At 41.6% G+C, this 21863-nt stretch overlaps 1 protein-coding gene across 2 annotated transcripts in view; it reads right to left on the bottom strand.

Moving 5' to 3' along the window:
- Window positions 1-1419: 1419 nt before the first annotated feature.
- The window catches only part of cln8 (CLN8 transmembrane ER and ERGIC protein), a 33352-nt gene continuing 12908 nt past the window's right edge, over window positions 1420-21863 (bottom strand). Inside the window, exons 1-3 of one of the 2 annotated variants that reach the window (XM_085996436.1) lie at window positions 10659-10801; window positions 5794-6515; window positions 1420-3356 (exon numbers count right to left, since the gene is read on the bottom strand). In XM_085996436.1, coding sequence (XP_085852562.1) covers window positions 3042-3356; window positions 5794-6357 — 879 coding nt within the window. In that variant the 5' untranslated portion in view covers window positions 6358-6515; window positions 10659-10801 and the 3' untranslated portion in view covers window positions 1420-3041. Of the gene's footprint in view, window positions 3357-5793; window positions 6516-10658; window positions 10802-21863 lie in introns of those variants that run through there. The other variant, XM_085996434.1, reaches the window with a different exon arrangement.

The raw sequence follows: 21863 nt of genomic DNA, 5'->3' as shown, positions 1-21863 counted from the left end.
GGCAACAGTGCTAACCACTATGCCACCGTGCTGCACTTCTTCCAGTATCCTAAGGTGTGGTGCCCAGAACTGTGCACAGCACTGCAGTTGTGGTCTACCCAGGGCTTTATACAGCTGCAGCAAAACTTCCTTCCCTTTATATACTAGCCCTCTAATTATAAAGGCTAACATTCCATTAGACATTTTGATTATTTTTTGTACCTGGCCCCATTGGGTTTTGTATGGTATAATGTCCCTGTTCCAAATTTCAGGTCTGCCTTAGGTTTAACTTTGCTGGTCACTTCTGTAAGCAGACCGGGCCTGTCTCTCATGTTCAAGAGTTTGCCTGTACTGCCCAATATCTAACTATATGATAGCGTAACCTGGAAATGTCTGAACTGGCTATCATGTTCTTCACATATGCCTTCATGTGCACTTCTCCAAACTTTTGGTAGACGGATTAATACACAAGTGAGATGAGGCCAGATATGAATGGTTAATCTGTTTTTATTTTAGTCAGTAAGTGATCATACAGTGCAAGAGTTAAAGAAAAAAAGTCTTGCATTTATATAGCGTCTTTCACGACCATCAGACGTCTCTAAGCGCTTTACAGCCAATGAAGTACTTTGAGTGTAGTCACTGTTGTAATGTAGGAAACGCGGCAGCCAATTTGCACACAGCAAGCTCCCACAAACAGCAATGTGATAATGACCAGGTAATTTTTTTAAAATGTTGATTGAGGGATAAATATTGGTCAGGATACCAGGGATAACTCCCCTGCTCCCTTAGCACTGCAGGCCTAGATTTTTGTGCTCAAATCCCTGGAGTGGAACTTGAACCCACAACCTTCTGACTCAGAGGCGAGAGTGCTACCCACGGAGCCAGTTATAGCCAATCTCATCTCAATACAACTCAGAAATAAATAAAAATACATCACAAAGTAGCAAGTTAGAAAAATAAAACCACTTTTTTTTTTTTTTTGGGAGTCTTTTCCTCTGGAATAGGATCAGCTATCTAGCCTGGGCCAGCTTTCTTCAAGGAGACTCGGGTGTGAATGACTGCTGCAAGTCACATACAAAGATAACAAAATTATCTATTGCCCCCAGTCATTATGGAAAGCCATAGGGAAAATTGGAGTGTTTGTTCTGATTACACACCTCTGTCTCCAGCTACAGGCTAAATTTTAACCCTTTGTGGATTATTAAATTTAAAAACAATAATGTCAATATAACCCATCCCCAAGTCCTTTCCATGACAAAATGGTCAAAAGTCCCAAAACAGAATGATCCTTGTACCTAAAAACAGTGCACTCCCAACTTACTGTGGTCAGTGCCTCAATTTTGCTAAATACAATTCTGGAATCAAAAATGTGTCCCTCACATTGCAGACTTCACAGCCCAAATATCAAATTGTCAGTTTGTTAGAAATATAAAAAAAAAATTTTAAACTTTTTAATTTTTTTTTTAAAAAAAGCCAGTCATTTCATAATGATTTCTTCTGACCTGGAGCCAAAAATCTACAAGCAACTACAATTGTTATACATGACCTATTTAAACAATGGTTTTAAAAGAGACAAGCCAGGTTAGCAGCTCAATATCACAAAAACACTTCACACCACCTGTGAGCATTGCCATGGGAGATATATTGTTGAAAAACAAGTATAATGAGGTTTTTTTCTAAAGTAACAGAGCTATCAGCATCACAGTGAAGAACTTCAGGAAGCTATAGAACATCCAAGTCAAAAGATCCTATTGCTTTTCTAAGTCAAAAGGCCCTGCACATCAGATATGAGGCAAATTATAAATCCAAGATGCAATGGGATTGCATTATGGTGGAGTTATTTTTTGGAAACTGGCCAACTTGCAATACGTATAGAATAGATGCAAGGATAACTTCTCTGAAATAAATTCAAAAGTGTCTATGGTTGTTAAATAAAAACTGGCTGAGTCGCACTTCCATTGCCAAATCTTCTGTAATTCTTGTAGGATTTTCCCACCCAGTAATATATAGAAACAGGTTTCATATGGATCGACGCATCACAAATTTAGCAGATTTGTGAACACTGATTAGGATTAAATTACAGGCCATACTCCAGGTGTGGTCTCACCGGGGCCCTATATAATTGCAGTAAGATGTCTTTACTCTTATACTCAACTCCTCTTGTAATTAAGGCCAACATACCATTTGCTCTCCTAATTGTTTGCTGTACCTGCATGTTGTACAAGGACACCCAGGTCCCTCTGAACACCAACATTTCCCAATCTCTCACCATTTAAAAAATACACTGCTTTTCAACTGCAAGATATATTAGTATATCAATGCGCAGCTGGTGTGAATTTGTATGTGTGAAAACAGCAGTATTAAATGTAAAATACAGGTTCAACTGTCCCACAACAGTTATATAAAGACAACAAAAATACTGAAATGCAACTAGCCAATGTAGAATGTATTGTTACATGATTAGAGCAAAGTATTACTGTTCAATCTTCATGGAATGGGTACATATACATGATTAGTATGAATATAATACATATATTGTAAGTCAAACTTTCTCATGTAGAAAGTAAACAAACAGTCTTGAAAGGTTCCAATGGCAAACTAAAGTAACCATTTACCCCAAAACCTATTGAAATTATTCAGATATTCACTTATGAAGATTTATTACCATCTTATGAATTTTTTTTTTAAAGAAAATATTGGACTTTCATACTTTGATGCCAAAAATCTATCGTTAAATTCTCAAGAATGAGATGTCAGATGAGTGTTTCAAATTTAGCACCTAAACATCTCACGCTGTCGCTTAAGCCAATATCTGAACTTTAAAGTTTGCCAAGACCCTTTCTTGCCCCATCTGTATTTGGTTTGTGTAGGACTTATTGCACAATCTTGCTAGCATAAGGGAGATAATTAACACACACACACAGCCATGTTAGAGGTCACACTCAAAATCGTCGCAAACACAGCAGTTAACCTCAGTAGATTTGTGCAGCTGAACACGTTAAGAGCATCATTTTGCGTGTTTGCGGTTAAATTTTTTCCCCAAATTAGTTGTATATTTTACATCATGTTGTTTTCTTCAAAATGTTGTTTGTTTCACCGTTTGTCCTCCTGCTGGTTTCCTTTGCAAAGTTCCAGTCAACTGGGTTAAAAAGCTGTAATGTCTTCTTACGTGTCCAATAAGGGTTGATTATGAAGGTCAGGAGGAAAAGTCCAGAAAAGAACACGATTGCCTGGGGGACTGCACAATACAGTTTTACTGTTTCCAAATTCTGCCAGCACACCCACCATATGTGGTAGGTGAGGATCATACGACAGTGAAACAAATGGATCATGAGCCACTGGTTCAATTTCCAGAACAGGATGTGTGAAAAACCAGCCTAGGTAAGATTAAAAGAAACAATTAAGACATATTGTGGCAAACTCAAAATTTGTCCTCGCTCCCTCAAATTGTACTGTGATCTTTAAACAGTCAAAATACAGCACATAGACAAAAGCAAAATACTGCGGCTGGTGGAAACCTGAAAAACAGGAAATGCTGGAAATAATCAGCAGGTCAGGCAGCATCTGTGAAGAGAAACAGAGTTAACCTATCAGGTCAATGACCTTTCGTCAGAACTGGAAAAAGTTAGAGATGTAACAAGTGTTAAGCAAGTGCGGAGGCAGGGAAAGGGGGGAGGGGAGGAAAGAACAAAAGGGAAGGTCTGTGATAGGGTGGATGGCAGGAGAGATTAAATGACAAAAGGGATGATGGTGTAAAGCAAAAGGAGATGGTAATAGGACAAGGAACAAAAAGATAAGTGTGGAAGAGGTGTAAATGGGAATAGCAGAATCATCAACAGTTGCCATGTGAAAAAATAGGGGCAGAGGTTATGGTCTGAAATTGTTGAACTCAATGTTGAGTCCAGGAGGCTGTAAAGTGCCTAATCGAAAGAGGTGCTGTTCCGCGAGCTCAACTTAAAGTAACTGAATTGCTGATTCCCAATATCGCAGCTGATTAGGAAAGTGAGTATCTGAGCCACACAATCCAGGAAGGTCCCAGGTTCAGTCCCAATCTGTGTTGTCTTGGTTGGGGCAGCATTAGGGGCTGCTTCAATTGGCTTCAGCACCCATGGGTTGGGGGGGGGGGGGGGGGCGGGAAGTGGAGAAATCAATTGGGTTTCCCATTCTCGGTTGCTATCTAGGTGAACCCTGCCAGAAATGTGGATGTGTGGGCTTCATAGAGGTCTGTCGTATGAGAAGAGATTGAGTAAACTAGGCCTGTATTCTCTTGAATTCCGAAGAATGAGAGGGGATCTCATTGAAGCATACAAAATTATTACAGGGCTTGATAGGGTGGATGCTGGGAGAATGTTTCCCTTGGCTGGGGAGTCTAGAACCAGAGGCCACAGCCTCAGGATAAAGGGTAGGCCATTCAGGACTGAGATGAGAAGAAATTTCTTCACACAGAGGGTGGTGAATCTTTGGAGTTCTCTACCCCAGAGGGCTGTGGAGGCTCAGTCATTGGGTATATTCAAAACAGAAGTCGATAGATTTCTGACTAGTAAAGGCATCAAGGGATATGGCGATAGGGCTGGTGAATGGAGTTGAGGCAGAAGATCAGCCATGATCTCATTGAATGGCAGAGCAGGCTCGAAGGGCCGAATGGCCTACTACTGCTCCTATTTCTTATGTTCTTGTGTCAGGCGTGATGCCCCGTGGTCAAACATCCTGCTGACATACATAAAGAATGGCTGTTTCAGCAAGCTACTTGAGGATAACAGTAGCACAGTGAACTGTATTCCAACATGACACAGCACCTTCAGAAGCAAGCCAGTTATACTGACTGCTTTCACCCCATCATGTGATACCTTAATGTGCACTCAGATACAATTATTAAACAAGACCGTTAGCACATTGAGTAGAAACCCGATGAAAGATCGCACCCCAAAATGGTAATTTAGCTTTCCGCTTCCAGATGCTGTACTTGTCTATTTCCAACACTTTACTACACTGAAAGCAAATTTCCAACATCTGTATTTTTTTCTCTTTTCATTGCTATTATTGATTCGCTTGGTTTTATTATATAAATGGAAGTAGATTGTATTTACTGAAGTCTCATCAGTATTCCATATGAATACACTTTGTAAAAGCAGCAACATGTTTGAACTAAAAAGCAGTCCAGAGCTCACAAGCCAGCAAATGCTTACACTGTGGCAAGATATTGGAGGTAATTTCATTTAGCAGCATTGAATGTGGGTAGAATTAGGGAAGCTATGGTACAATATATCTGTCTTAATTCAGTGACACTGAATTTAAATTATCCAATAATTTTTTGTTTTGCATTATTAAATTCCCACTATGCGGTTAGATTTACATTGCTTAATTCAAATATTAGATAGTTCAATATTTTGGAGCAAAAAAAATGAAACATTAGTAGACTACATATTTTTCTGAAAATAGTGGCACTTCCTAAATGTGCAGCAAGACAGAGGCATGTACGTGTGCTTCAGAAATAGCGTCAGAACTACTATGTTCCTGTTGGTGGATCTACTGAACTATTAGGAATCACGGTCTTTAGCTCGCCAGCAGAAATACTCAGTGGTACTGCAGCCTGGGCAAACTATGATTAGACAGATGTGCGTTTGGAATTATAACAAATTTAATTGGAGCCAAATCTCCGACTTCAGATTCAGTGTCCTGTTCCAAGGAATAAACACAAACGTATTTGGTTTCAGCCATCTGAAACAGAAATTCTAAACACAGCCCTAATGTTATGATCTTATTCCTTCTGTTCCCATCGTTTCTTTTAAGATGGAGCAAAATTAATGTTCTTACCTTCAACAGCATCCAAGAAACGCAAGTGAATGGCGTGCTCATCTCCAACAATAGTATCATCATGGGCAAATAGTGGCCTAAATTGTCCCATATCAAAACACTGGCAAAGCCAGAAAGGGCAAAAAAGTGATGGATAGCCAGGGTCACATCAAATGTTTTGAAAACTACATTGGACCCATGAAAAGCTGCATTCTCAAACACAAAGAAGCCAAATGCTGTTAAGATATTGAACCAACACCAGTTCTGTTGACCTAGCATTTTATCCGCATGCAAGACTGGATCTCTAAGGAGAGCCCAAAGACCTGCAACTATGCCCTGGATTCCAAAAACACCACGAGTGACAGAGAGATTCCAGAAGACCTTCTCCTTTGCTGGCAAAGAACAGTAGGTCACAGACAGTACAAGGCACAACACGTGAGAAACAATGAAGACTACAGAATAGAATAGAAAACCAGCAGCAATCACAGTGCAACGGACATTCCAAGAAAAATAGTTCATGTCAAAAAGGCTTTCTGAAGTGCCAATGTTGTGGAAGGAATTCATTTTGTCAGCTGAAGGAATCATGTTCGGATGAAGCTTGTATTGTAACCAATCAATTTTTGGTTGTCTGGTCAAGAAAATTCAAACAGCAAAAACAAAGTTTGTCTCCACATCCAAAGTGCCTTGTGACCAGTCCATACAAGTTTATAGTAACATAGGGGCTCTGGGCAATTACAAGTCACCTGGAGGAAAAGAAGCAAAGAATTAACAAATGAAAAAGGACAACCAACTGCAGTATATTTTTGTAACTGTTCCTACCTTCATTAGACATACTTTTCCAGCAGGGATCACTACACAGCAATCAGGAATGGGAATCTCAGGCATTTTTCCCCTCACTCTGATCCAAGGACCCAATGTTAAATGAAGCAGTCCCAACACTGCCCTTACTGAAATTGCCAAACATAGTAGAGAATGGGGGTCAAATCGAGGATCTGCTTGGTCCGCATGCCTCAGTATCTTATTGGATATTGCAGTGATCCACTTGGTCCCAGGGGAGGGGGGGGAAAAAAGAAAGAGGGGGATTTGGGGGAATCACAGTAGACTTTCTGCTCAGTTGTGCCCTGCACAATTCGCCTGAAATCAGCACAACCCACGCAAAAGATTGCAGACTTTTCAGCGCAAATTACATTCAGCAAATCGTGTTGCTGCTATCTTTTGCGCTAGTTTAAGAAATATTGCTCTTGAAGCCAGCCCCGCCTACAAAACTGGCCACGCCCCAGGATGATTTAATCACCATTGGGAGTTTCCGCTAATTGCGCTTGTTTGCAGGCCTTCGAGGAGAGTCTAAAAATTGAGCTGGTTCTTTTGGGCGTAAGAAGACTAATAAGAACGTTTTAAAAGCTTTTGAATGTAATTTTTTAAAAATTTACTAAGGAACTGACTATTGTGCCCTAATATAACTAGCAAATAGTTCTGTATATTTTTTTAAAGTCATTTTCAGTCATTTAAAATCAGGTTACTCACAGGTGGTGGATTGACTAATTAAAATTGCTTATTTTTTGTGATAAACCCATTTTCAGCAGTATTAATCAAACGGCATCAAGTTACCACTCAAATATATTGAGGAATTTTTTTTTAATGCAAATTTTTTATGTTGTAAAACAATGGCCAACGGCGCTGGTTCATGGCAGATTTTGCGTTTGGTGATATGCAAATAAGTCTGAGCAGAAACTCGAGTGTGATAAAACACATTTCTCAAAACGGCGCAATTTATGTCCGGATCGCCAATTGTGCCCAAAACGGAAACTCTACCCCCATATCTTTAGCTACTATAGTTTACCTTTTATAATTTACCCTTAATAATATGCACCTATTTGCATTCAATATCCTCCTTAGTCATTTGAGCAATAACCAAACTACAACCTGACAAAATTAGTTCCAGATACAGGAGTGAACACTCTCAGACTCTGTCTTCCCCTTTATGCAAGTTCCATTCCCTCTTATCTCCATGCGAGACGCAAGAGGTGACATCGCCCTCACAAACGTTCCTTCACTTATTTGCTCAATTTGCATTGTATCTAAATGGCAACCAACATGTTGGGTGAGTACTGGAGATAGGTGGAGAGATACCATTGGAGGACTGTGCAGAGTGGAAACTGGGGCCTGGATTGAACCAGGAGTGGACAGAAGTTGTGAGGGGGGGAGCCAGGGCTGTATTTCTACAATGGATCAGTTCCTGTCATGTTAAATCTGAAACCACAACACAATTGTCTAGTGCATCTGATAACCACTGGGTCATTTGTGAGGGAGCGATGGTACTCAGGATAGGCTTTGGGAGCAGAGCTGGAGCACTTGGGCAGATCTCAGGGAGTGGAACCAAGGTTTAGCCCCAGAAGTGGAGTGGGAAAAATGTCCAAATGGAGAATTTATTGAGAAAGGAAGAACAAGAGCTGACATATGGATAGGAACTACCATAATAGCCAAAGAGTAGACATTTTATTTTCCTGATTGGTCCATGATGTTAAGTAGTTGCTCTAAACTAATGAATGTTGGTGGCTTGCAATATTATAATCATACAATATTAGGTAAAAGAAGATTTTTGATAATCTAGGTAAATATATTTAGGACACATAGGTGTAGGCCAGTCATTACTATACAGTTGCAGTACTTGAGTGTCACCAATAGATGTTGCAAACATACTGTGTAAACACACTGGCATTTAGCACTTTTAGTGCAACATACTAGTTCTGTGGGTGCTTTTTACTGAGAGATTATTTTATCAGAAATACTTCCTAAAGTAGGCACCAAAACAGTCCTGTAGAATTGTCAACTCCTCGATTTACAATCATGAACTAAAAGATAAATGGGATTCTATTTGTTACACAAATGCTCAATTAACCAGAAGCCAGTTTTAAGATAGCTAATAGATGCAAAGGCCGTTTTAACAGACTGAATTACACATTTTACACAGAGTTGAGAATACACCACAAAAGTGCACGTGATGCTGAGCTGATGCATTAAGTGGGGCAGGGTCAAAACATTGCTACCAAATGAAGTCAATTCACAAGACGTTTTAAACTTTGAACAGGTAGGAATCCATTCCAGTTAAATTGTACATACTTACAAAGGCTTCCAAAACATCTCAAATGTTACCACTACTCAAATTTCAATTGTTTTCTGGATATTAGCTACCTTGAAGACTTCAGGGGGAACTTTAACTCCTTCTGCCCAGTGGGAACCAGGTAGAACGAGTTAAAATTGAGCAGTTCTTTTTATTTACTTACCACCCTCGAGGGCAATTAGGGATGATTGCCCACCCCTAATTGCCCTTGTGAAGGTGATGGTGAGCTTCCTTCTTGAACTGTTGCAGTCTATGTGGTGAAGATACTCCCACAGTGCTGTTAAGTAAGGAGTTCCAGGATTTTGACCCAGCGATGAAGGAATGGCAATATATTTCCAAGTCAGGATGGTGCGCGACTTGGAGGTAGCGCCTGCTGCCCTTGTCCTTCTAGGTGGTAGAGGTCGCGGATTTGGGAGGTGCTGTGGAAGAAACTTTGGCGAGTTGCTGCAGTGCATCGTGTAGATGGTACACACTGCAGCCACGGTGCACCAGTGGGAAAGGGAGTGAATATTTAAGGTGGTAGACAGGGCGCTGATCAAGCAGACTGCTTTGTCCTGGATGGTGTCGAGCTTCTTGAGTGTTGTTGGAGCTGCACTCATCCAGGCACGCGGAGAGTATTCCATCACACTCCTGACTTGTGCCTTGTAGATGGTGAAAAGACTTTGGGGAGTCAGATGAGTCACTCTCCACAGAATACCCAGCCTCTGACCTGCTCTTGTAGCCACAGTATTTATGTGGCTGGTCCAGTTAAGTTTCTGGTCAATGGTAGCGCTCCCAGGATGTTGATGGTGGGGGATTCGGCGTTGGTAATGCCGTTGAATGTCGAGGTGGTTAGACGCTCACTTGTTGGGAGATGGTCACTGCCTGGCACTTGTGGGGCGTGAATGTTACTTGCCACTTATCAGCCCAAGCCTGAATGTTGTCCAGGTCTTGCTGCATACAGTATTAGACTGTTTCATTATCTGAGGAGTTGCGAATAGGAATGAAGTCATCAGTGAACATCCCCATTTCTGACCTTATGTTGGAGGGAAGGTCATTGATGAAGCAGCTGAAGATGGTTGGGCCTAGGACACTACCCTGAGGAACTCCTGCAGTGATGTCCTGGGGCTGTGATGATTGGTCTCCAACAACCACAACATTTCTGCTAGGTATGACTCCAGTCAGTGGAGAGTTTCGCCGATCTCGTGACTTCAATTTTACTAGGGCTCCTTGGTGTCACAACTTGGTCAAATACTGCCTTGATGTCAAGGGCAGTCACTCTCCCCTCACCTCTGGAATTCAGCTCTTTTGTCCATGTTTGGACCAAGGCTGCAATGAGGTCTGGAGCCGAGTGGTCCTGGCGGAACCCAAACTGAGCAGGTTATTGATGAATAAGTGCCACTTGATAGCACCGTTGATGACACCTTCCATCACTTTGCTGATGATTGAGAGTAGGCTGATGGGATTGGATTTGTCCTGCTTTTGTGGACAGGATATACCTGGGCGATTTTCCACTTTGTCAGATGCCTGTATTGTAGCTTTAATGGAATAGCTGTGATATTGTCGGGGCCCATAGTCTTAAAGGGCAAATTTTAAACTGACCATTGTGGGGCCAGGAGGAGCAGGAGTGGGAGGTCCGGCCGATATTAACCACTGCAGGAGCAGACTTGCTGGGTGTTCAGCCCCATCCGATTCCCACCATTTCGAATGTTACTTAATTTTTCAATATTTGACAAAGAAAAGGCCTGCTGATATCAAATCTAAAGTGGCTCTTGCTATTGAGTACCTTTTATGATGACAGCTGGCCAAATTCCTTACTGTATAAAAATGTTAGTTCTCGTGTCCATGTGGGCAAGGCATCTGTTTCTCTGACAAAACATGGATTCAGCATCCCTTCGTCAGATTCCTTCCTTGTCCTCCAGATTCAGGGCATCTAAATTTCAGAGTATTTCGTAGGTTCAGACCTTGCAATTCCAACATATTACCAAAACTCTTCTAAAGTAGTTTCTTATTTCATAACTTTTACTTAAATTTGGAACGGTACCTTAAAATGTGTAACTGTGATTCCCAGTAACTAAAACATCATGCAACTTCAGCATTTTCTTCTGAACAGTGAAATCCCCAGACTTTTAGGAAAATTCATCAGTTCCCTATAAAGTGGCAAAGTTATTGTTATTTTTGGGAAGTGCTGTGGTAAAACTGAGTTCCTGAAAAATGATGCAATGGGCCTGAATTTCCGATCCTGAGCCTCTGCTCTACGAAATGCGCAGAGGCCCAGGGATCCCAGGCGGTTCGCAAGCGTCCCTGGGTTCACGTGGGCCATGGGGAACCAATGAAAGAAGGAAGTCCCCCTGCACACTTGACAAGTCTCTACGCACAGATCTGTCAAAAGTATGAATGGGGATCACTTAAAAAACCACAGTAAAACATTAAATAATTTTTGTTTTAAATCACATTTAAAATTAATTAAAATTACATTAAATTAAATATTTTATACAAAAATGTAATTTTTGGAAAAAATACTTTTTTTTAATTTTTTTTACAGGGCTATAAATAAACTTAGCTTTTTTAAAAGTATTTTTAAATTATAAATCAGTGACTGCTTTTACCAGGCGTAAGATTTTTAAAGGTTTTCAGCGGGCGGAGGGTGTGCAGAAAGCGGAGTTCTCTGCCCGCGGAGGCCCTTCTTCCGGGCAGGCGGATGATCTGTGAAGAGAATTCTTAACAGATCGGAAGTGCCGGGTTTTAGCGCATGCGCTTCACATGCCTGAAACCGGCACTTGCGAGGCCCCTACGGGTGTGTGTACACACCTCGTACACACCCGTGGGGGTCGGAAAATCCGGCCCATTATAACAAGTGTATTTAAAGATATTCCTGTGGGTTTTTTTTTTATTTTTAAACTCAGTAGTTCTCAGATAACCTGGATGTTGAATACTGAATAAACCTGTCATTTTAACTCTAAAAAGCATGACGACCCACAGCCAGTTGGCTTACAGTGCGCCAAGGCACAAATACATTCTACACTGTATACATTAAAACAAACCTTTCAATGGATTACTAAGGCACATACAGCACTCACTTTAAACTTTGGGCCCCATACCACATTTCCGACAATGGTTTATGATGTCTTTTGCGGTCCAGCAACTTAACTGGAGCTACTCAAAATAACTTGCCAGTCCAAATGACATTAAGCAATGCCACCTCCCTTATACCAGCCAACTTATAAGTCTTAGGCTGCAGCTGACTGTTACTGCCCCAGCACATTTCCAGCTTTATTCTGCATGGTCTCTGCAGATGTCCTTACATCATAGGTCACAGCTAAGCATCTGAGCCTGTGCTGACCCACACCCTGTAAAGAAAGCCAGGTCCCTCCATTACCATGCAAGCTCATCATGGGCCTGCAGAAATGGTTGTTGGCATTTTAATAGGTGCAATCAAACAGGCAATGTCAGCTCCTGATCGCTCTGGCATGCTTTTTTTCATGCAGTACCATATACAGCAAGCCAGGCTGGGAGTAGGCACTTCAGAATGGTCAGTCAGACATTCACATCTCATCGTGATACCACTGGGGGTTGTTCTGGCACAGTGTCCTCTGGGAAGAGGTGCTCCCAGCAGCACAATGGCTGCCATTGTGAGTACGTTACACCTCGCTTGTAGATGTGGAGATGCAGGTGGCCACAGGAAGACAAAGTGCCTCTCAGGCAGCCTGACCTGCCCATCATTCTGCAGCGCCTCCTGTTCCTACAAAAACGTCAGCTTAGAAGATCCCTATTGTTAAATCTTCTGATGTCAATAAATGGAGCTCGGGGTAAAAAAATTGTGAAAATTGGCACCTGAAATATTTTTTTAAAAGCCCGAAGATACTTGCTTGGGAAATCTGTAGGCCTTTAAAATGCGCTCTCATCGACAGGTCTGCTCAAGACCTCTTTCCTGCCAGGTTTCCATGGTTGTGCAGGGGACTCGGCATCCTGCTTGCTGGTGGGCTGGAAATGGCATGGTGCCCTTCCCCACCCCCTTTTGCACATGCAAATGAAACTCCCACCTGCTTCCAATGGGAGCTTCATACTTCCAACCCCAAACAAAACATTTTACCGGGCCCACAACCAGCAAGAATCTGGCACAATTGATTTCCTTCTGGCCTCTACCACCCAAAAGTGGGGCACAACGGAAACCAAAATCAGCCCAGGTTTTTGGGGAAACCAGAGCATCGTCAACCTGGGCTTTATTAGAGGCATGCCAGAACCTAACCACCTAGATTTGCTGGGAGGGATGAACACAGTGCCGCCGGTTTTTTTAATTTTCATTCCAAATGGAAGCCACATTTGTGGGAAGAATGGGAAGAATGGGAAGAAATCATAAGAGTTGACAGATTCAGTGCCTATGTTCGCTGCATTACTGATCTATTGAATTTCCAGGGGAAAATTATTGACCATCTTTCAATTCTGTAAAAGTGATGCAAATTAACTTTGTATGTGTGACTAGTTTTGTTCTCCAATTTTTCAAATAAAGTGTTTTAATTGGGGGAAAAAAAGGAATCAAGAGGCAAACTTGTTCAAAGGTCGTGGTTTCATGCCCCACTCCAGGACTCGAGCACATTGGCACAGATTTGGTAGAAGCCTTAATGGGGAGTAAATCAATTTTTATTCTCTGCTGGCTAATTCATTTTCCAATGTTGGTGGTTTCCAAGCTGTGATAATTCATTATTTCAAATTAATCTTATAAAGCAAGTAGATTGGTGAATAATATGATTTTGTAACTGTGCAACATTCCTAAATTCATGGAAAAATGAACCTTGGCCTCGTTTTAACGTCTCATCCGAAAGACGGCACCCTCCAACAGTGCTGCATTCCCTCAGTGCTGCACTGAAGTGCCAGCTTAAATTATGTGCTCAAGTCTCTGTTGTGGGGCTTGACCCCACGACCTTCTGGCACAGAGGCATGAGCCAAAGTAATAAAGGAAATTTAACACAACACGCAAGTGAAAACATAACTTTCAATTTGGAATGCGACGGCCATTCAGTATTGCCAACTCTTGCAATTCCATCGTGAGAGATGCGATTTCTGAGTGAAATAAAGCTTCACTCGCGATCCAACACCCAAGTCTCTCGATTTAAAAACCCGATTTGCACATGCGCGGAAAATGTGCGATTTGCACCTGCGCGAATGTTTTGTCACGTATGCGCAAATCTGCGTTTATCCCGAGATTTAGGCTTTTCTGAAGGCTGTTTGAGTAATTGGTAGCAGCAGTTTTGAAATACAACACGGCCAGATTAACTATTTTAAAGTTGCTTGCAGTTTGTGGTTTTTTTAGCGAGCGCCATCCTGTAAAGTACAATAAATAAGATAGCTACAAGGGTGGAATATTTTTCCAGTATTTCAGTGAGATAACAAGAGTAAAACTGAACCCCAAAGTCAGATTACAAACTATATCATACTCCTAGGTATCACACGTATTTAATTTGGGGTCAATTTTGTTCAGTTGTTACGAGCACACTCACTGGCTACCATCAAGCAATAATATTAAATACTACTACAGAGTAATTACCCGGATTCAAGAGACTTGGTGTATACTTATGCATGACTTTAGGGGAATGGTAGCATAGTGGTAATGTCACTGGGCTAGTAATCCAGACGCCTGGACTAATGATCCAGAGACAGGAGTTCAAATCCCACCACGGCAGCTGGGGAATTTAAATTCAGTTAATTAAATAAATTTGGAATAAAAAGCTAGTATTAGTAAAGGTGACCATGAAACTACCGGATTGTCATAAAAACCCATCTGGTTCACTAGTGTCCTTTAGGGAAGGAAATCTGCTGTCCTTAACTATATGTGTGACTCCAGACCCACAGCAATGTGGTTGACTCTTAACTGCCCTCTGAAATAGCCTAGCAAGCCACTCAGTTGTAACTAACCACTACAAAACATAATGGGCCAGTAATTCCGGTCCCAACACGCGAGTACGGACGGGGTACTCACGCGTGGGCCCGTTGGAAGTGCCGGATTTCAGCATGCACAGCGCATGCGCGGGAAACCGGCATTTCCTCCAAGGGTTTCAGAGGTCCAACGCCTGCGCGCAGGACTCGCCGCGCACGCGTTGACCTTCCTTCTTTTTGACAGGTTTGCCCGTGTGCAAGGGCCTGAACTTTTTACACATATAAAAAGGAGGCGTAAGGAGTGGATTCTTGAAGGTAAGTGGTCTATTATTTAAAATTATTACATTTTTTCTGCAGCTTCATTGTTTTTAAGGACTTTACAGTAAGGTAAGTTTATTTTTAGACCCGATTTATTAAAAAATTATTTTTCAAAAATTTTATTAATTGTTTAAAATAGTTTTTTTTAAAGTTATTTATAGTTTATTTAATTATTGGGATTTTTTTTTAATTTTATTTAAAGTTAAACTAGTCTTTTGGGCGCCCGTACTTTTCATGAGTTTGACAGTTCTTACTCTCAAACTCATGAATGAACCTTCCCCTCCCCTGATTGGTTGTACAGTGCTCACCTGATCCCAGCCGGCACATCGCACTAACTACGCCGCTGGATCAGGCAAGCACATCGCGCCGACATCTGAACCGGGCCAGTGACAGGAATTCCAAGCAGGCCCAGGCTTCAGATGTCGGCGCGCCGGGTGAGTGCACATCGGGGGCTTGCACGCGCGGCAAGCACCCGATCCTAATTTCTGGCCCAATAAGACCTAACAGCACTGTGGGAGTACTTTCACCACACGGACTGCAGCAGTTCAAGGCGGCGGCACACCACCACCTTCTCAAGGGCAACTAGGGCTGGGCAGCGATGTCCAGATCCCATAAGCAAATAAAAAAAAATGTTGATTACGCAGGATTACAATAATTATGGACAGTAACTTAACCAAAGGGTTTTGTTGACATTATAAGCCACGTCCCCAAAGCTTTAACTATAATTTGAACCCATCAAGTAAAGCAACCTTCATATCACTCTCTGGTATCTTGTTTAAAGAAAAAGAGGATGTTGTACTGATTAAAGCAAGGGATGTCAATACTCAGGAATGAAAAGTGGTCTAAATTTTCATCTTCCCATGCAGCCATCTATATAGCAGATTCTATGTGAGACTGCTATAATTAATGCTAAATTATGGACCTACACACATTAGGAACAGGATTGCCCCGGTATGCTCAGTGCACTGTAATGATAATCAATCATTAGGAGCAAGTTAAAAGGATGGAATATATTTTCATTATTCAAGCAAGATCACAAAAATAAAGCTACTGAATCTCATGATTAGATAGTAAGCTATATTTCACCCAAGCCTGGCAACATCTGTGGAGAGAGAGAAACAGAGTTAACGTTTCAGGTCAAAACCCTTCTTCAGAACTGAGAAAAAAAATCAGGAAATGAATCAGATTAAAAGGTCAGTTTGGGGACTGGGAAATGGGGGAGGGGATGAAAGAACAAAAGGGAAGTTCTGTTCCCTTACAGAACCTCTGACTGGCCTTCCCTTTTGTTCTTTCATCCCCTCCCCCATTTCCCAGTCCCCAAACTGACCTTTTAATCTGATTCATTTCCTGATTTTTTTCTCCGTTCTGAAGAAGGGTTTCGACCTGAAACGTTAACTCTGTTTCTCTCTCTCCACGGATGTTGCCTGGCCTGCTGAGTTTTTGCAGCATTTTCTGTTATTTCGGATTTCCAGCATCCGCAGTATTTTGCTATCGTTTCACCCAAGCCTCTTCACTTAGGAGAGATACATGCAAATGTCCACATGCAGATTTTTATTCCATCATTCTAGACTGAATTCTAATCCGAGGTCCCAAATAGGAAAAAAAAAAGAGTACTGGAATCTACTCTGCCATCCAGTACTGCAAGGAAGCAGGGTTGATGGTAGAACTAAATTTTAGAAAGCAGCGTGGAGAAAACAGAGTTCATAAGTTTCGGGTGATACGACGTTAAACTAGAATAGGTTCCGGGTGATCCAACAGTAACTGAAACCTGTTTAATCCTATAGTGTGAGGTACTGATTACGATCTTTACACAATCCAATGGCGAGTTTGCATATTAATTAAGTGGGTTTGCATGCGAAGTAAAGTGAATGCAAGGTGTGATCATGCAGTCGCTGAACTTGGACCACTGGGCAGACAAACGAGTCGCCAGGAAGGGGAACAGGATATAAACTGGGAGAAAGATAGAACTTATTGTAGATAATTGAAGGAACACAAGAGGCAGAGTTGCGTTTCTGCCAGAGGAGTGGGCAATACCGTTTTGCTTATTCCTCTGTACTACTGCTAGTGATTGCATTTACTTATTCTGTATCAATAAAGTCATCATACTACCAATATGGAGTCTCCCTTGAATGCTTACAGTACCAAGATACATTTTGTAATTATTCTTTTTCATTTCATACGAGATGTAAACCTAACTTTTATTCCATTTTTGTGCTAACAGTGCAGATACCAACTGCAGCTAACTTTTATTTGGGGGGGGGGGGGGGGGTGCAGGGTGGGGTGTGGGGGAAATGACAAGCAGTTAAGTGCTTGAAACACCCAGAAAGCCAGCACCACATTTAAGTGTGCAGCTCTGCTACTTCAGAATGGATGCAAGTTTCCTCTTGTTCACCAGGTGTATACCACCTGACATTAATTTCAAAATATAAAGGTTAAATAGATCATAAAAATAGGATCACAAAGAGAGGATATTCAGCCTATAGAAACCACAGCTGATATCATCAGTGTCTACTGCCTCTTGAATTACTCCACTATCCTACCCATAGATATTTCCAACTATTAATCATGATTTCCTTGAAGAATTACTTCCTGACAACAGTCTTGACAAAGAGATGATAGTTCTATTCAAGTTGTTTCATAAAATAACTCTGTACAAAATGTGAAACATATTGACACAAGCACAAAAAGTATAAACAATCCAGAAAATGGATCAAGGCCATTGGTTTCCAGTGACTGAATGAGTGAAATTCTGTTTTTTTTAATTACATGGGCTTGTACTGCACATTTTTCTATGAAAAACCACCAAAAGATAGCCTTGGACATAATGATTAGCAAGGGCTTGTGAAAGAGAGTCAAACGAGGGGTGGAAGGATCAGGAAGTGTTTGGCATAGACGAGTGAACAGATAGATGGGCTTAGAAACACTCAGGCAGTCACAAAACATCTTTGAAAGTTCTCTATCTGAATGCACGTAGCGTTCGTAACAAAATAGATGAGTTAATGGCACAAATAACTACATATGGGTATGATCTTGTGGCCATTACAGAAACATGGCTGCAGGGTGACAATGCCTGGGAATTAAACATACCAGGTTATTTAACGATCAGGAAGGACAGGCAGGAAGGGGAGGTGGGGTGGCTATGTTAATAAAGGAAGGATTCACTGTAATACAGAGAAATGATATTGGGTCAAAAGATCAGGATAATGAAACAGTTTGGGTGGAGGCAAGGAATAATAAGGGGAAAAAAACACTAGTGGGCGTAGTCTATAGGCCTCCGAACAGTGGCAACTCTGTTGGACGGAGTATCAATCAGGAAATAGTTGAGGCTTGTAATAAGGGAACATCTATAATTATGGGGGATTTCAACTATCATATTAATTGGACAAATCAAATTGGGCAGAGCAGCCTTGAGGATGAGTTCATTGAATGTATTAGGGATGGGTTTCTTGAGCAGTATGTAACTGAACCGACCAGGGGGCAAGCAACCTTAGATCTGGTCCTGTGTAACGAGGCGGGATTAATTAAAAATGTCCTAGTAAAGGATCCCCTTGGAATGAGTGACCATAACATGGTTGAATTCCATATTCAATTAGAGGGTGAGAAGGTTGGATCTCAAACAAGCGTGCTAAGCTTGAATAAAGGAGACTATGAAGGTATGAGAGCGGAATTGAGTAGAGTGGATTGGGAAAATAGATTAAAGGGTAAGACGATACATGATCAGTGGTGTACATTTAAGGAGTTATTTTACAACTTCCAAAAAATATATATTCCACTGAGAAGAAAAGGGTGTAAAAGAAAAGACAGCCATCCGTGGCTAAGTAAAGAAATTAAGGATAGTATTCGACTAAAAACAAGGGCATATAAGGTAGCCAAATCTAGTGGGAGGATAGAGGATTGGGAAAACTTTAAAAGACAGCAAAAAATAACAAAAAGATTGATTAAGAAAGGGAAGATAGATTATGAAAGTAAATTAGCAAAAAATATAAAAACAGATAGTAAGAGTTTTTATAGTTATATAAAAAGAAAAAGGGTGGCTAAAGTAAATGTTAGTCCCTTAGAGGATGAGACCGGGAAATTAATGGTGGGAAATATGGAGATGGCAAAAACACAATGAATATTTTACATCAGTCTTTACACTAAGACACTAAGAATATCCCAACACTGGACAAACAGGGGGCTAAAGGGGGGGGGGGGGGGGGGGGGGGAGGAGCTAAACACGATCAAAATCACTAAGGAAGTGGTACTCGGTAAAATAATGGGACTCAAGGCGGATAAATCCCCTGGACCTGATGGCTTACATCCTAGGGTCTTGAGGGAAGTGGCGGTAGGGATTGTGGATGCATTGGTAATAATTTTCCAAAACTCCCTGGACTCGGCAAAGGTCCCGGCAGACTGGAAAACTGCTAATGTAACACCCTTATTTAAAAAGGGCAGTAGACAGAAGGCTGGAAACTATAGACCGGTTAGCCTAACATCTGTGGTAGGTAAAATTTTGGAGTCCATTATTAAGGAGACAGTAACAGGACATTTGGATAATCATAATTTAATAGGACAAAGTCAGCATGGTTTTATGAAGGGGAAGTCATGTTTGACAAATTTGCTGGAGTTCTTTGAGGAAGTAACATATAGGGTGGATAAAGGGGAACCAGTGGACGTAGTGTATTTAGACTTCCAAAAGGCATTTGATAAGGTGCCACACAAAAGATTATTGCTTAAGATAAAAAATCACGGGATTGGGGGTAATATTCTGGCATGGATAGAGGATTGGCTATCTAACAGAAGGCAGAGAGTTGGGATAAATGGTTCATTCTCAGACTGGCAATCAGTAACTAGTGGTGTTCCGCAGGGGTCAGTGCTGGGTCCCCAACTCTTTACAATCTATATTAACGATTTGGAGGAGGGGACCGAGTGTAACACATCAAAGTTTGCAGATGATACTAAGATGGGAGGGAAAGTAGTGAGTGAGGAGGACATAAAAAACCTGCAAGGGGACATAGACAGGCTAAGTAAGTGGGCAGAGATTTGGCAGATGGAATACAATACTGGAAAGTGTGAGGTTATGCACTTTGGCAGGAAAAATCGTAGAGCAAGTTATTATCTTAATGGCAAGAAACTGGAAAGTACTGAAGTACAAAGGGATCTGGGGGTCCTGGTGCACGAAACTCAAAAGGTTAGTATGCAGGTGCAGCAAGTGATTAAGAAGGCCAATGGAATGTTGGCTTTCATTGCTAGGGGGATAGAATATAAAAATAGGGAGGTATTGCGTCAGTTGTACAAGGTGAGGACATACTTGCTCTCGGGTCAGTACAAAGAAGGTTCACTCGGTTAATCCCGGGGATGAGGGGATGGACATATGAGGAGAGGTTGAGTAGATTGGGACTCTACTCATTGGAGTTCAGGAGAATGAGAGGCGATCTTATTGAAACATATAAGATTGTGAAGGGGTTGGATCGGGTGGATGCGGGGAGGATGTTCCCGATGATGGGTGAAACTAGAACTAGGGGGCATAGTCTTAGAATAAGGGGCTGCTCTTTCAAAACTGAGATGAGGAGGAACTACTTCACTCAGAGGGTGGTAGGTCCATGGAATATGCTGCCCCAAAAAGCTGTAGAAGCTACATCATTACATAAATTTAAAACAGAAAGAGACAGTTTCCTAGAAGTAAAGGGAATTAAGGGTTACGGGCAGGAATTTGGACATGAGTCTAGGTTCGGATCGGTCATGGCCCTGTGGGTAGCGGAGCGGGCCCAGGGGCCGTGTAGCCTGATCCTGCTCCTATTTCGTGTGTCTAATTCTGTTAGATTCAGGAGATGGTTCTGTGATAGTGGATTGGCGGTTAGGATCAGATCAGCCATGATCCTATTGAATGGCGGAGCAGGCTCGAGGGGCCGATTGGCCTGCCTACTGCTCCTATTTCTTATGTTCTTATGTAAGCTGGGAGCCACTCGGGCTCAGTACGTAGACAAGGAGGTGGGAAGAAACAGAAGAACTTTGCAGCCCCAAGCACCACTAGCATCACCTCTGTTCCGAGTTGCTCCCACCGGGTAGTCCACCTTCACCCAGTTTTCTCATTAGCTGTCAAGAGTTCAGCTGTTACTGTACTTACCATTTACAGTTGCGATTACAATCGGCAAAGTACAGTAGAAGAGCTGAACTTAAAAGTGCACGAATTAAGAAGCAGGCATGGTTGGGGCAGGAATTGACAAGTGTGCTGGGTCGGGATAGCTAGCCGAAGGGAGCAGAGTGAGCTCTGCAGGGGCACAGTAGGTGGACCCAATTCAAGTAGGAAGCGATTTGCCTCGACTGGCACAGACTGCAGGCAATGATGGAGAGCAGCATTGCTGATCCCAAAAACTGATGCTCCAGCCAAGTACAGCAAATGGAGTACCAGGCTCCCAACACAGGAATCTCCAAAAAAAAAAAAATATTTTCTAGAGATTTACAACATGGTACAGACAGATCTAAGCAAGATTAAGCATTTTTATTCAGAATTGGTTCATTTCTTATTCAGTTATGCTATAAACATTATTTAACTGTGCCTTTTACTGTGCTGCTTTGTCTAATGCGAATGAAACAGTAAGTATTTTTACAAGATTCAGTGCTACTTAATATAGCTTTACAGGAAAAATATATATGGTCTTCTCATACAGAATTTTAAACCTCAAGAAGTGGAACTTGTTCACACCATCAAAAATTCCAGGTTAGAGGTTTTAACCAACCTGTGCACTTCCTTGAAATGTTAAATTGGAGCTTATTTTAATAATTTTAGTTCCTTTTCTGTCTGTTGATTTTGTTCTGT

The sequence above is a fragment of the Somniosus microcephalus genome, chromosome 9, assembly GCF_052327205.1.
Source record: "Somniosus microcephalus isolate GS21.2 chromosome 9, FLI_Smic_1.0, whole genome shotgun sequence".
NCBI lineage: Eukaryota > Metazoa > Chordata > Chondrichthyes > Squaliformes > Somniosidae > Somniosus > Somniosus microcephalus.
This window is presented reverse-complemented; position numbering and strand designations above follow the sequence as displayed.